Consider the following 11,219-nt stretch of genomic DNA (forward strand, 5'->3'; position numbering starts at 1 on the left):
GAGGAAAGACACCTACGTAACAAGTTTCAAAGTCTCACGTATGCTGAACAAACTTTCCTCAAGGACCCGTAAGTTCCGTCAGAATAGATGTGACAGAGAGAAAGTGATTGTGGTCTTGGTTGAATATGATGTGATTTGAAATGTGATTGTGCCTCTACTGCCTGTGATTACAGTATGTTGTCCATGTTACTCTGGTATATGAAATGTAGCTGTTTTCTGTCATGTAATGATTTCTGAATAACCAAATGAAACGGCCTCTCCTCAGGTCCGGCCGTCGTCTTCGGGCCCTCAGTTTGCCACCGCCGCCAACGGAACACCGCCCCAGCAGCCTTTGCAGCAGTCCCCACAGGTCGCCATGGCCTCAGGCTCCCCTCTCCCCAACTGTGTGGCCCGGTCGCCGCAGACACCCACCCAGGCCCAGACGCAGGCCGGACCCAGACCAGGGAATGGATTTATGATGAACCCAGGCCAAGGTGTGGGCCAGGCGGGTAAAGGATCCAATGGCCCTGGAGTCCCCACTGGAATTCAAGGGCCTGGGCCYGTGACCTCTGAACTGTCGCCTGCTGAGCAACTGAAAGCCATGGCYGCACAGCAGCGTGCTAAGCTAATGCAGCAGCAGAAACAGCAGCAGCAGGCTAACTGGTCGCCTGCCGGCGCMCCAACCAGCCCCTACGCCTCTGGTCCSTTCAACCAMCAGGACAAACCCAGCAGCCCAATGATGTACCCAGCTCAAGCCTTCAACCAGCAGGACAAACCCAACAGCCCAATGATGTACCCACCTCAAGCCTTCAACCAGCAGGACAAACCCAACAGTCCAATGATGTACCCAGCTCAAGCCTTCAACCAGCAGGACAAGCCCAACAGCCCAATGATGTACCCACCTCAAGCCTTCAACCCTGGCCCACAGGGCCCCCTGGTGGCTGGGATGACCTCGAGCAACGGCCCCAAAGCTCCCATGAACAACTACCTCCCTCAGAACCCCCACAACCACATGGGCATGTTAAGTCAACAACAACAACAACAGACAAACAACATGGGCGCCCAACAGAACACCCTCTCTAAACAACAACAACAACAATTACAACAACAACAAACGGCAGCCATGTTGTCCTACAACAACACAAAGCCGCTGAGTCACTTCAGCACCATGGGGGTGGATCACATGGGGCAGAGGATGACCCCGCCCATGGGGTCACAGGTCAAGAACCCCATGATGCCCCCATACATGCAGCAGGGAGGGGTACAGGGGGCGGGGCCGGGTCAGACCCAGGGACCAATCCCGGGCCAGACAGCTCACCTCAGCGAGGAGCAGAAGAGGATGCTGCTGATGAAGCAGAAGGTGCTGAACCAGAGCATGCCCTACAGCGCCATGCAGCCCCACGGACAGGTAGGACGGAGGCCATTTTGGATCTGTTGCAGGCTTTGTCATGTGGATTTGGTGAAACTGGAGCAGAAAACCATTTTGGCTCTGGTTTAGTTTGTGTAGAGCTTTTTACTGTGTGGGATTGGTGATTCTGGAGAATGGCTTACAGGTAGTACGCTTGTGTAGAGCTTTTTACTGTGTTGAATTGGAGCACCATTATGGCTCTGGTTGTTTTTCTGGATGAACTTTACAGTGTGAATAGTGGTGATTACTGTGTCGTGCCGAACGGGAGCCATCTTGGCTTCTGTTTGTTTGTACAATGTGGAATTGATGAAACTAGTGTCCATTTTGGTTCTGGTTTTTTTTCTTCTGTATTGGTGCTTCTACAGTGTGGATTTAGAAATGGGAGTCCCATTTGCAATGCTCAGACAAGCATCACAGACGGCGATGTTTCTCAGCACAAGGCCTCAACAGTTGTTTCTGGTTATTGTTTGGCCTTGAGAGAGGAGAACTAGTGTTCTGGTGAAAACTAATCTCTCCGTCTATCTCTCCTCTGTCTACTATAAATCTGCTTACAGATCCAAACAGTAGTTTACATTTTTCAGTCAGGAATCCTGTTTTAAAAATGAGCCCAAGGTGAGACGATCCGTCCTCTCTCTAACTGACAGTTCGTCCTGGAAACATTCTGATTCTAGAACCTTGATTTTGTTTTTAACACTTCTAGAAGGTGCAGCGGTTGGCGGCGGGGCAAGATAAAAATGGCGCCGGACGGGCGGTTGCCCCAGTAACAAGCTACAGTAGTACTGGCAAGATAAAAGGCCCGGACGGGCGGTTGCCCCAGTAACAAGCTACAGTAGTACTGGCAAGATAAATGGCGCCGGACGGGCGGTTGCCCCAGTAACAAGCTACAGTAGTACTGGCAGATAAAATGGGGCCGGACGGGCGTTGCCCCAGTAACAAGCTACAGTAGTCTGGCAAGATAAATGGCCGGACGGGCGGTTGCCCCAGTAACAAGCTACAGTAGTACTGGCAAGATAAATCGCCCGAGTTGCCCCAGTAACAAGTAGTACTGGCAAGATAAATATGCGCCGGACGGCGGTTGCCCCAGTAACAAGCTACAGTAGTACTGGCAAGATAAAATGGTGAAAGGTATTGATGTCTTTGCACCACAAGCCAGCAGATCCTTCTCTGCTCTTCTCCCTCTCCTCCTCCTCCTCTTCCTCTCCTCCTCCTCTTCCTCTTCCTCCCTCCTCTTTCCTTCATCCCTCCTCTTCCTGCTCCTCCCTCCTGATAGTCTATCGGTGGTCTTTAGGGCTTACGGCTAGGCTTAACGGAATCCGTACTTCATATCCCCATCGCGTCACAGTTGAGCTCAAGATTGGAGTACCTCTCTGCACTACTAGGCATAGCGGCTAGCTGGGGGCTATTTGTTTTGCTAACCTAGCTTTGGTTAGCGTAGCAGCTGCGCTAGCCCAATAGGGTGGCAATCCATCACAGCTTGATAATGATGAGGCGCTAAACAACCCTCAGTTATCGAGCTACACGTTGAGCTACCGTGTAGTTAGTAGCTAGTGGTTAAGATTAAGGGTTGGTTAGCTTGCTAAATGCTAATGCTAGCTAAATTACTATGTTTGAATGCCAAAAGTGACTGTGTTGAGTGGAGTCTTTTTGTGTGTTTAAGCTCAACGGTGTGTGTGTGTGTTGCTGTCGAAGGAGTTGTGTGGCTTCAGTGTGTTATCGAAGTGGAGAGGCGGCGAGCGGCATTAAACGTGGCGCTTGGCCCTTTAGAGAGGGGATACAACCCCATTAGCTCATGACAACAGTGAATTACTGTCCAATTAGAGATGGAGGTGTGTGTTACACCCTCTGCTTCTCCTCCCTTTTCCCTTTAAACAGACACACTCCCGTCCGTAACCCCTTCTCTCTCTCTCTCCTCTTCTTCTCCTTCTACAACCAGACACACACTCTCTCTTCTCCTCTTTCCTTTAAACAGACACTACTCCCTCTCTCTTTCCCTTTAAACAGACACACTCTCCCTCTCTCTTCCCTTTAACAGACACACTCCAGTCCGTATCCCCCTTTCTCTCTCTCTCTCTCTCTTTCCCTTTAAACAGACACACTCCAGTCCGTATCCCCTTCTCTCTCTCTCTCTCTCCTTCCCTTTAAACAGACACACTCTCAGTCGTAACCCTTCTCTCTCTCTCTTTTCTCTCTTGTTCATGATATGCCTACAGTCCCCACTCCTCCTCTTCCCCCTCGTTCCCTCTCCTTCTCTCTCTCCCCTATAGCCAGCAGCACTCAGCAACCAATAAAGAAGGACGATTTATTAAATGGGGCCTTTGCGGCTGCCGCCCGAGAAAGAGCGGGAGAGAAGACTGAAGAGAAAAGGAGGAGAGAGAGGGAACTGAGGGAGAGGAGGAGGAGAGAGGGACGAGGGAGAGGAGGAGGAGAGAGGGACTGAGGGAGCGAGGAGGAGAGAGGGACTGAGGGAGAGGAGGAGGAGAGAGGGACCTGAGGGAGAGGAGGAGGAGAGAGGGACTGAAGGGAGAGGAGGAGAGAGAGGGACTGAGGGAGAAAGAGACAGCGAGAGGATGAGGAGAGAGGGACTGAGGAGAAAGAGGGAGAGATTATTAATGAAGGAAAACAGAGGAATAGGAGAATGGAGTGGTGTTGGACTAAAGAAGCAAAGAGCAAGAACGAAAAGGGAACGAAATGGAGAGAGATTTATGAGAGGAGGAGAGAGATATTTATGAGAGAGGAGAGAGATAGATAGATATTTATGAGAGAAGGAGAGAGCGAGATATTTTTATGAGAGAAGGAGAAGCGAGAGATATTTATGAGAGAAGGGAGAGAGAGAGAATATATGGAGAGAAGGAGAGAGAGATATTTATGAGAGAAAGGAGAGAGAGAGAGAGAGATTTATGAGAGAAGGAGAGGATGTGAAAGACAGAGGAAAGAAAGAAGACGGGAGGAAAAGGAGGATGGGGAGGGGAAACAGAAAGGTATGTGATATTCTACCTACCTGTTATTCAATTGCTGTGTGTTTTTTTGTCTCACTTGACCCTTCAGATAAAAACAGGCTTTAAAGATTTCTCTGATCCAGAAGGTGTATCAAACAGCACTGGCCTTATCGACCTGACTCAAATGGAAAATAAATATGTTTGTGTGTGTGTGTGTCGGGGGGGATTGAATGTTTGCCAGTGTTTATTCCTCCCCCACGGCCCCTGGGTAAAGCCGTGTGTGATGCTGTCTTTTGATTGTGTGTGTGTGTGTGTTTTTAGGTGTGTGTGGTGTGTTTTGTTTTGTGCAGGAGGGGTAATATTAGCACTGTCATCTCACAGGTGGCTGGGATAGAACCCTATCTCTGTGGTGTGTGTTGTGTGTGTGTTGTGTGTTGTGTGTGTGTGTGTGGTGTGTGTGTGTGTGGTGTGTGTGTGCTGTCGTGTGTGTGTGTGTGTTGTGTGTGTGTGCGTGTGTGTGTGTGTGTGTGTGTGTGTGTCGTGTGGTGTGTGTGTGTGTGTGTGTCTTGTTGTGTGTGTGTTGGCAGGAGGGGTAATAAAACAACTGTTTATCCCCAACAGCGCCACTGTGTATATCCCTGGGGTAGACTCTGATGTGTGTGTGTTGTCTCACAGGTGGGTGGGTTAGATCCATCTTTCTCCCTGTGTGGTGTGTGGTGCAAGTGTATCCCAGTGTGTGTGTACGGTGTGTGTGATGTGGTGTAAGCTAATCCTGTTACAGCATGTTTAGAGAGACTTCAGCCGGGCTCTTCAAAAGCTCGTTAGTCAAGCTTTAATTTGTCGCGGCGCTCCCTCGTCTTTGCCATATCACCATGACGCTAATTTATGCTCCGTCGGCCGGCACGGGTACCGTCGCGTGGTGCCTGGCTGAGGCCTGTCGCCGTGGAAGCGGCTAGGTGGGGGTTAGAGAGAGATATGTGGTGTTTTGGGTTGGCTGGGCGCAAGCAAGCTAGCATGTTCGTGCGGGTCTCTTAGGCTGTGATCGTGAATAATGATTGGTGGAAATGAGATCTGACAGGTGTGGAGATCATCTGGAGAGCTTGTGTCAGCCAATTAAATGGAAGCGAGGGGTGTGTGTGTGTGTGTGTGTGTGTGTGTGTGTGTGTGTGTGTGTGTGTGTGTGTGTGTGTGTGTGTGTGTTGTGTGTGGTGTGTGTGTGTGTGTGTGTGTGTGTGTGGTGTGTGGTGTTGTGTAGTGTGGTCTGAACCCCACATGGTGATGCAGGCGGTTCTGCTGCCACTGCTCCAGTGCTAAAGCCCTCGTAGTCACGGCACTCACGGCCCCCTCAACAACACACACCACACACACACACACACACACACACAACAACACACACACACACACCACACACACTGCAAACAAACAGAACACATACACGGTCTCAACACACCCACAGGCACACACCAGCCCCCCCTCCTGCCCCTCTTTCTCTCTCTGTGTCTATTCACCCATCAGTCTCTCCTCCTCTTCATCTCCTCTCCGAGGCGCACCTCCTCCTGCCCCATCCAGAGCCTGAGATTAAACAAGCACACACACACACAACACACAACCACACACACCAACCACACACACACTCACACACACACACACACACACACACAACACACACACACACCACACACACACAACTACACACAACCACCACACACAAACACACACACACACACACACACACACACACACACACACACACACACACACACACACACACACACACCACACACCACACACACACACACACACACACACACACAGCACACACACACGCCACCTTCACATAGAGAGGCGTGTAAAAAAAAGGCAGACTGAAAAGACAAGAGATCACCCCATGCCCTCCTCCCCTCCCCCCCTACTCTGTTATCTTACAAGAGATGGATATTACTTTCCCTTCCTCTCCTCTCTCTCTCTCTCTCTCCTCTCTCTCTCTCTCTCTCTCTCTCTCTCTCTCTCTCTCTCTCTCTCTCTCTTCTCCCTCCCGTCCTCCCTCTCGTCTCTCTCTCTCTCCTCCTCCCTCTCCTCTCTCTCTCCTCGCTCTTCTCTACCTCCCTCCTCCCTCCCTCTCCTCTCTCTTCTCGTTCCCTCCCTCCTTCTCTCTCCTCTCTCTCACTCCTCCTTCTTCCTCTCCCTCTCTCTCTCCCCTCCCTCCTTACTCCTCTCTCCTCTTCTCCTCTCCATCTCTTGTCTCTCTGCCCTCCTCGCTTCACCCTCTACTCCCCCGTGTAGCTTGATGATGCTCCATCCTTAAGCGGGGAGGAGAGAAGGGGGCAGGATGCCGTCTCCTGCTCTGGCCTTCTGCTACACTGCCAAATACTGTCCTCTCTCATCCTCCTCCGTAACTGCCACCAGTCACGTTCTCCTTTCTCTCTCTCTGCTACGCAGACTATCCGTCTCCTCATCCCCCTCGTCTCGTGTTCCTCTCACCTACAGCTACTTCTCATCTCCTCTTCCTACTCCTTCACTGCTCAGGCTGACGACTGAACCTGCTCTCTTCTCAGTTCCTCTCTTTGTCTGCAGACCTGAGGCACCGAGCTAACTGGTCTCTCCATTCTCCCTGTAACTGAGCAGCCAGGGAACTAACGTGTTCCCGTCATGTCTTCTCTGCCTGCAACATGACCCAGTAACTCCTCCTCTTCTCATCGCTAACACTGACACCAAAGACTAACTGTCTCTCTTTCCTCTTTTTGCTCCACTAAATTTCTCTCTCCTCATCTCTTTCTGCTAACACTGACACCAGATAAACTTGTTCTCTCTCCTCATTCCTCTCTTCTCTTCCCTGCTAACACTGACACCAGACTAACTGTCCTCTCTCCTCATCTCTCTCTTCTCTTCACTGCTAATACTGACACCAGACTAACTGTCTCTTCCTCATTCCTCTCTCTTTCCTGCTAACACTGACACCAGACTCACTGTCTCTCCCTCATTCCTCTCCTCTCTTGTCTTAACACTGGACACCAGACAACTGTACCGTCTCTCCCTCATTCCTCTCTTCTCTTCCTGCTAACACTGACACCAGAGACTAACTGTCTCTCTCCTCATCCTCTCTTCTTTCCCTGCTAACCCTGAACACACGACTACTGTCTCCTCCTCATTCGCTCTCCTCCTTTCCGCTAACACTGACTACCCAGACCTAACTGTCTCTCTCCTCAATTCCTCTCTTCTCTTCCTGCTGAGACACGACACCAACTAACTGTCTCTCTCCTCATTCCGTTCTTCTCTCCTGCTAACACTGACACAGATTAACTGTCTCTCTCCTCATTCTCTCTTCTCTTCCTGCTAACACTGACACGCAGACTAACTGTCTCTCTCCCTCTTCCTCTCCTCTTCTTCCTGCTAACACTGACACCAGACTAACTGTCCTCTCTCCTCATTCCTCTCTTCTCTTCTGCTTTTAACACTGGACACCAGCCTAACTTCTCTCTCCTCATTCCTCTCTTCTCTTCGCTGCTAACACTGACACCACCGACTCACTGTCCCTCTCTCCTCATTCCCTCTCTTCTCTTCCTGCTAACACTGACACCAGACTAACTTGTCTCTCTCCTCATTCCTCTCTCTTCCTGCTAACACTGACACAAGACCTAACTGTCTCTCTCATTTCTTCTCTCCGCCTAACACTGACACTAGACTAACTGTCTCTTCTCATTCCTCTCCTCTCTTCCTGCTTACACACTGACACCAAAGACTACTGTCCTCTCTCCTCATTCCTCTCTTCTCTTCCTGCTAACACTGACACCAGACTAACTGTCTCTCTCTCATTCCCTCTTCTCTTCCGCTCACACTGACACCAGACTAACTGTCTCTCTCCTCATTCCTCTCCTCTTCTCCTGCTAAACTGCACCAGACTAACTGTCCTCTCCCTATTCTCTCTTCTTCGCTCCTTTCTTTCCTTCCTCCTCTTCTCTCTTCTTTTTTCCTCCTGTATTAAATCTGTCCTCTCTCCCCTCCATCTCTTTAACCAGCCCACCTCATCCCTGTCTCTCTCTCTCTCCTTCTCTTCCCCTCCATCTTTTAACCAGCCCACTTCATCCTGTCTCTCTCTCTCTCCTCTCTTCCCTCCCATCTCTTTAACCAGCCCACTCCTCCCGTCTCTCTCTCTCTCCTCTCTTCCCTCCATCTCTTTAACCGCAGCCCACCTCCTCCCGTCTCTCCTCTCTCCTCTCTTCCTCCATCTCTTTAAACCCAGCCAACCTCCTCCTGTCTCTCTCTCTCTCCTCTTCTTCCCTCCATCTCTTTAAACCAGCCCTACTCCCCCTCTCTCTACCTTCTCTCTCCTCTCTTCCTCCATCTCTTTAACCCAGCCTACTCCCCTGTCTATCTCTCTGCTCCCTGTTATCTCTGCCCTCTTCCTCCATCTTTTAACAGCCTGCTCCCCTGTTGCTTAGTGTTAGTTCTACTCACTAAACCTGATCAATACAGACATCAACACCACGCAACATCACACTGCATCAGCAGAGAGCAGTGGGAGGGAAAAGTGATTGTGGCTCACCCCCCCCCCCCCCGCAACTCCCCCGTTAACTGTGTTTAGTTTGCTCCGGCGGTGCAGAGAAAACACAACTGAGACAAACCATCTCCACACACCTCTGGGGGTGTTAAATGGAGGGTCGATAACTCGGCTCAACAATAGCTGTTCTTATATAGTAGTAGGGAGGCTGTTATTATATAGTAGTAGGGAGGCTGTTATTATATAGTAGTAAGAAGGCTGTATTATATAGTAGTAGGGAGGCCTGTTTAATTATATAGTAGTAGGGAGGCTGTTTATTAATAGTAGTAGGAGGACTGTTATTATATAGTAGTAGGGAGGCTGTTATTATATAGTAAGTAGGGAGCTGTTCTGTCTTGTTGCTGTTTGTTCGTACGTGGGGGATGATCCACGTTATTATATAGTACGTAGGGAGGCTGTTTTTATTAGTAGTAGGGAGGCCCTGTTATTATATAGGTAGTAGGAGGCTGTTATTATATAAGTAGTAGGGGGCTGTTATTATATAGTAGTAGGGGGCTGTATTATTATAGTAGTATGAGGGCTGTTTTTATATAGTAGTAGGAGGCTGTTAATTATATAGTAGTGGGGCTGTTATTATATAGTAGTATGAGGCTGTTTATTAATATAGTAGTAGGAGGCTGTTATTTATATAGTAGTAGGGGCCTGTTATATATAGTCGTATGAAGGCTGTTATTATATAAGTAGTAAGGGAGGCGGTTATTATATAGTAGGGGGGCTGTTATTAATAGTAGTAGGAGCTGTTATTTATATAGTCGTAGGGAGGCTGTTAATTATATACGTTATAGGGAGGCTGTATCTATATGGTGTAGGGAGGCTGTTTATTATATAGTAGTAGGAGGCTGTTTATTATATAGTAGTAGGGAGGCTGTTATTATATGTAGTAGGGAGGCTGTTATTAATTAGTAAGTAGAGGCCCTGTTTATTATATAGTCACGTAGGAGGCTGTTATTATATAGTAAGTAGGGGGCTTGTTATTAATAGTAGTAGGGAGGCTTGTTATTAATTATCAGTAGTAGGAGGCTGTTATTATATAGTAGTAGGAGGCTGTTATTATATAGTAGTACGGAGGCCTGTTATTAATATAGAGTAAAGGGAGGCTGTTAATTATATAGTAGTAGGAGGCTGTTAGTTATATAGTAGTAGGGAGGCTGGTTATTATATAGTTAGTAGGAGGCCTGTTATTATATGTAGTAAGGAAGGCTGTTATTATTAGTAGTCTGGAGGCTGTTATTATATAGTAGTAGGAGGCTGTTATTAATATAGTAGTAGGAGGCGTTATTATATAGTAGTAGGAGGCTGTTATTATATAGTAGTAGGCGGCTGTTATTATATAGTAGTAGGAGGCTGTTATATCCTAGTGTAGGGAGGCTGTTTTATTATATAGTAGTAGGGAAGGCTGTTATTATATAGTAGTAGGAGGCTGTTAATTATAATAGTAGTAGAGGCTTGTTATTATATAGTAGTAGGAGGCTGTTATTATATAGTAGTAGGGAGGCTGTTATTATATAGTATCAGGGAGGCTGTTATTATATAGTAAGTAGGAAGGCTGTTATTATATAGTAGTCAGGAGGCTGTTATTGATATAGTAGTAGGGAGGCTGTTATTTAATAGTAGTGGGAGGCTGTTATTATATAGTAGTAGGGGAGGCTGTTATTAAATAGTAGTGGGGAGGCTGTTATTATATAGATAGGGAGGCTGTTATTAAATAGTAGCTGGGGAGGCTGTTTATTATACATAGTAGTAGGGAGGCTGTTATTACATAGTAGTGGGGAGGTGTTATTATTAGTAGTAGGGAGGCTGTTATTAAATAGTAAAGTGGGGAGGCTGTTATTATATAGTAGTAGGAGGCTGTTTATTAATATAGTAGTGGAGGCTGTTATTATAATAGTAGTAGGCGGCTTGTTATTAATATAGTGTATGGGGGGGGGGCGGGGGGGGGGGGGGGCTGTTTTATTAATATAGTAGTATGAGGCTGTTATTATATAGTGTAGGAGGCTGTTATTATATAGTAGTAGGGGGCTGTATTTATATAGTAGTAGGAAGGCTGTTATTATATAGTAGTAGGGAGGCTGTTTATTATATAGTAGTAGGAGGCTGTTATTTAATGTAGTAGAAGCTGTTATTATATAGTAGTAGGGAGGCTGTTATTATATAGTAGTAGGAGGCTGTTTATTATATAGTAGTAGAGGCTGTTATTATATAGTAGTAGGGAGGCTGTTATTATATAGTAGTAGGGAGGCTGTTATTTATAGTAGTAAGGGAAGGGCTGTTATTATATAGTAGTAGGGAGGCTGTTATTATATAGTAGTAGGAGGCTGTTATTATATAGTAGTAGGGA

The 11,219-nt window shown here is 47.7% G+C and overlaps 1 protein-coding gene across 1 annotated transcript; it reads left to right on the forward strand.

The window, feature by feature from the left end:
• Positions 1 to 262: 262 nt before the first annotated feature.
• maml3 (mastermind-like transcriptional coactivator 3) lies at positions 263 to 2,302 on the forward strand. Its single transcript, XM_070441591.1, has one exon. It carries the CDS (start codon positions 356 to 358, stop codon positions 1,475 to 1,477), a length of 1,122 nt encoding a protein of 373 aa, XP_070297692.1. The 5' UTR covers positions 263 to 355; the 3' UTR covers positions 1,478 to 2,302.
• Positions 2,303 to 11,219: the final 8,917 nt, after the last annotated feature.

The sequence above is a fragment of the Salvelinus sp. IW2-2015 genome, unplaced genomic scaffold (genome assembly GCF_002910315.2).
Source record: "Salvelinus sp. IW2-2015 unplaced genomic scaffold, ASM291031v2 Un_scaffold4333, whole genome shotgun sequence".
NCBI classification, from domain to species: Eukaryota; Metazoa; Chordata; class Actinopteri; order Salmoniformes; family Salmonidae; genus Salvelinus; species Salvelinus sp. IW2-2015.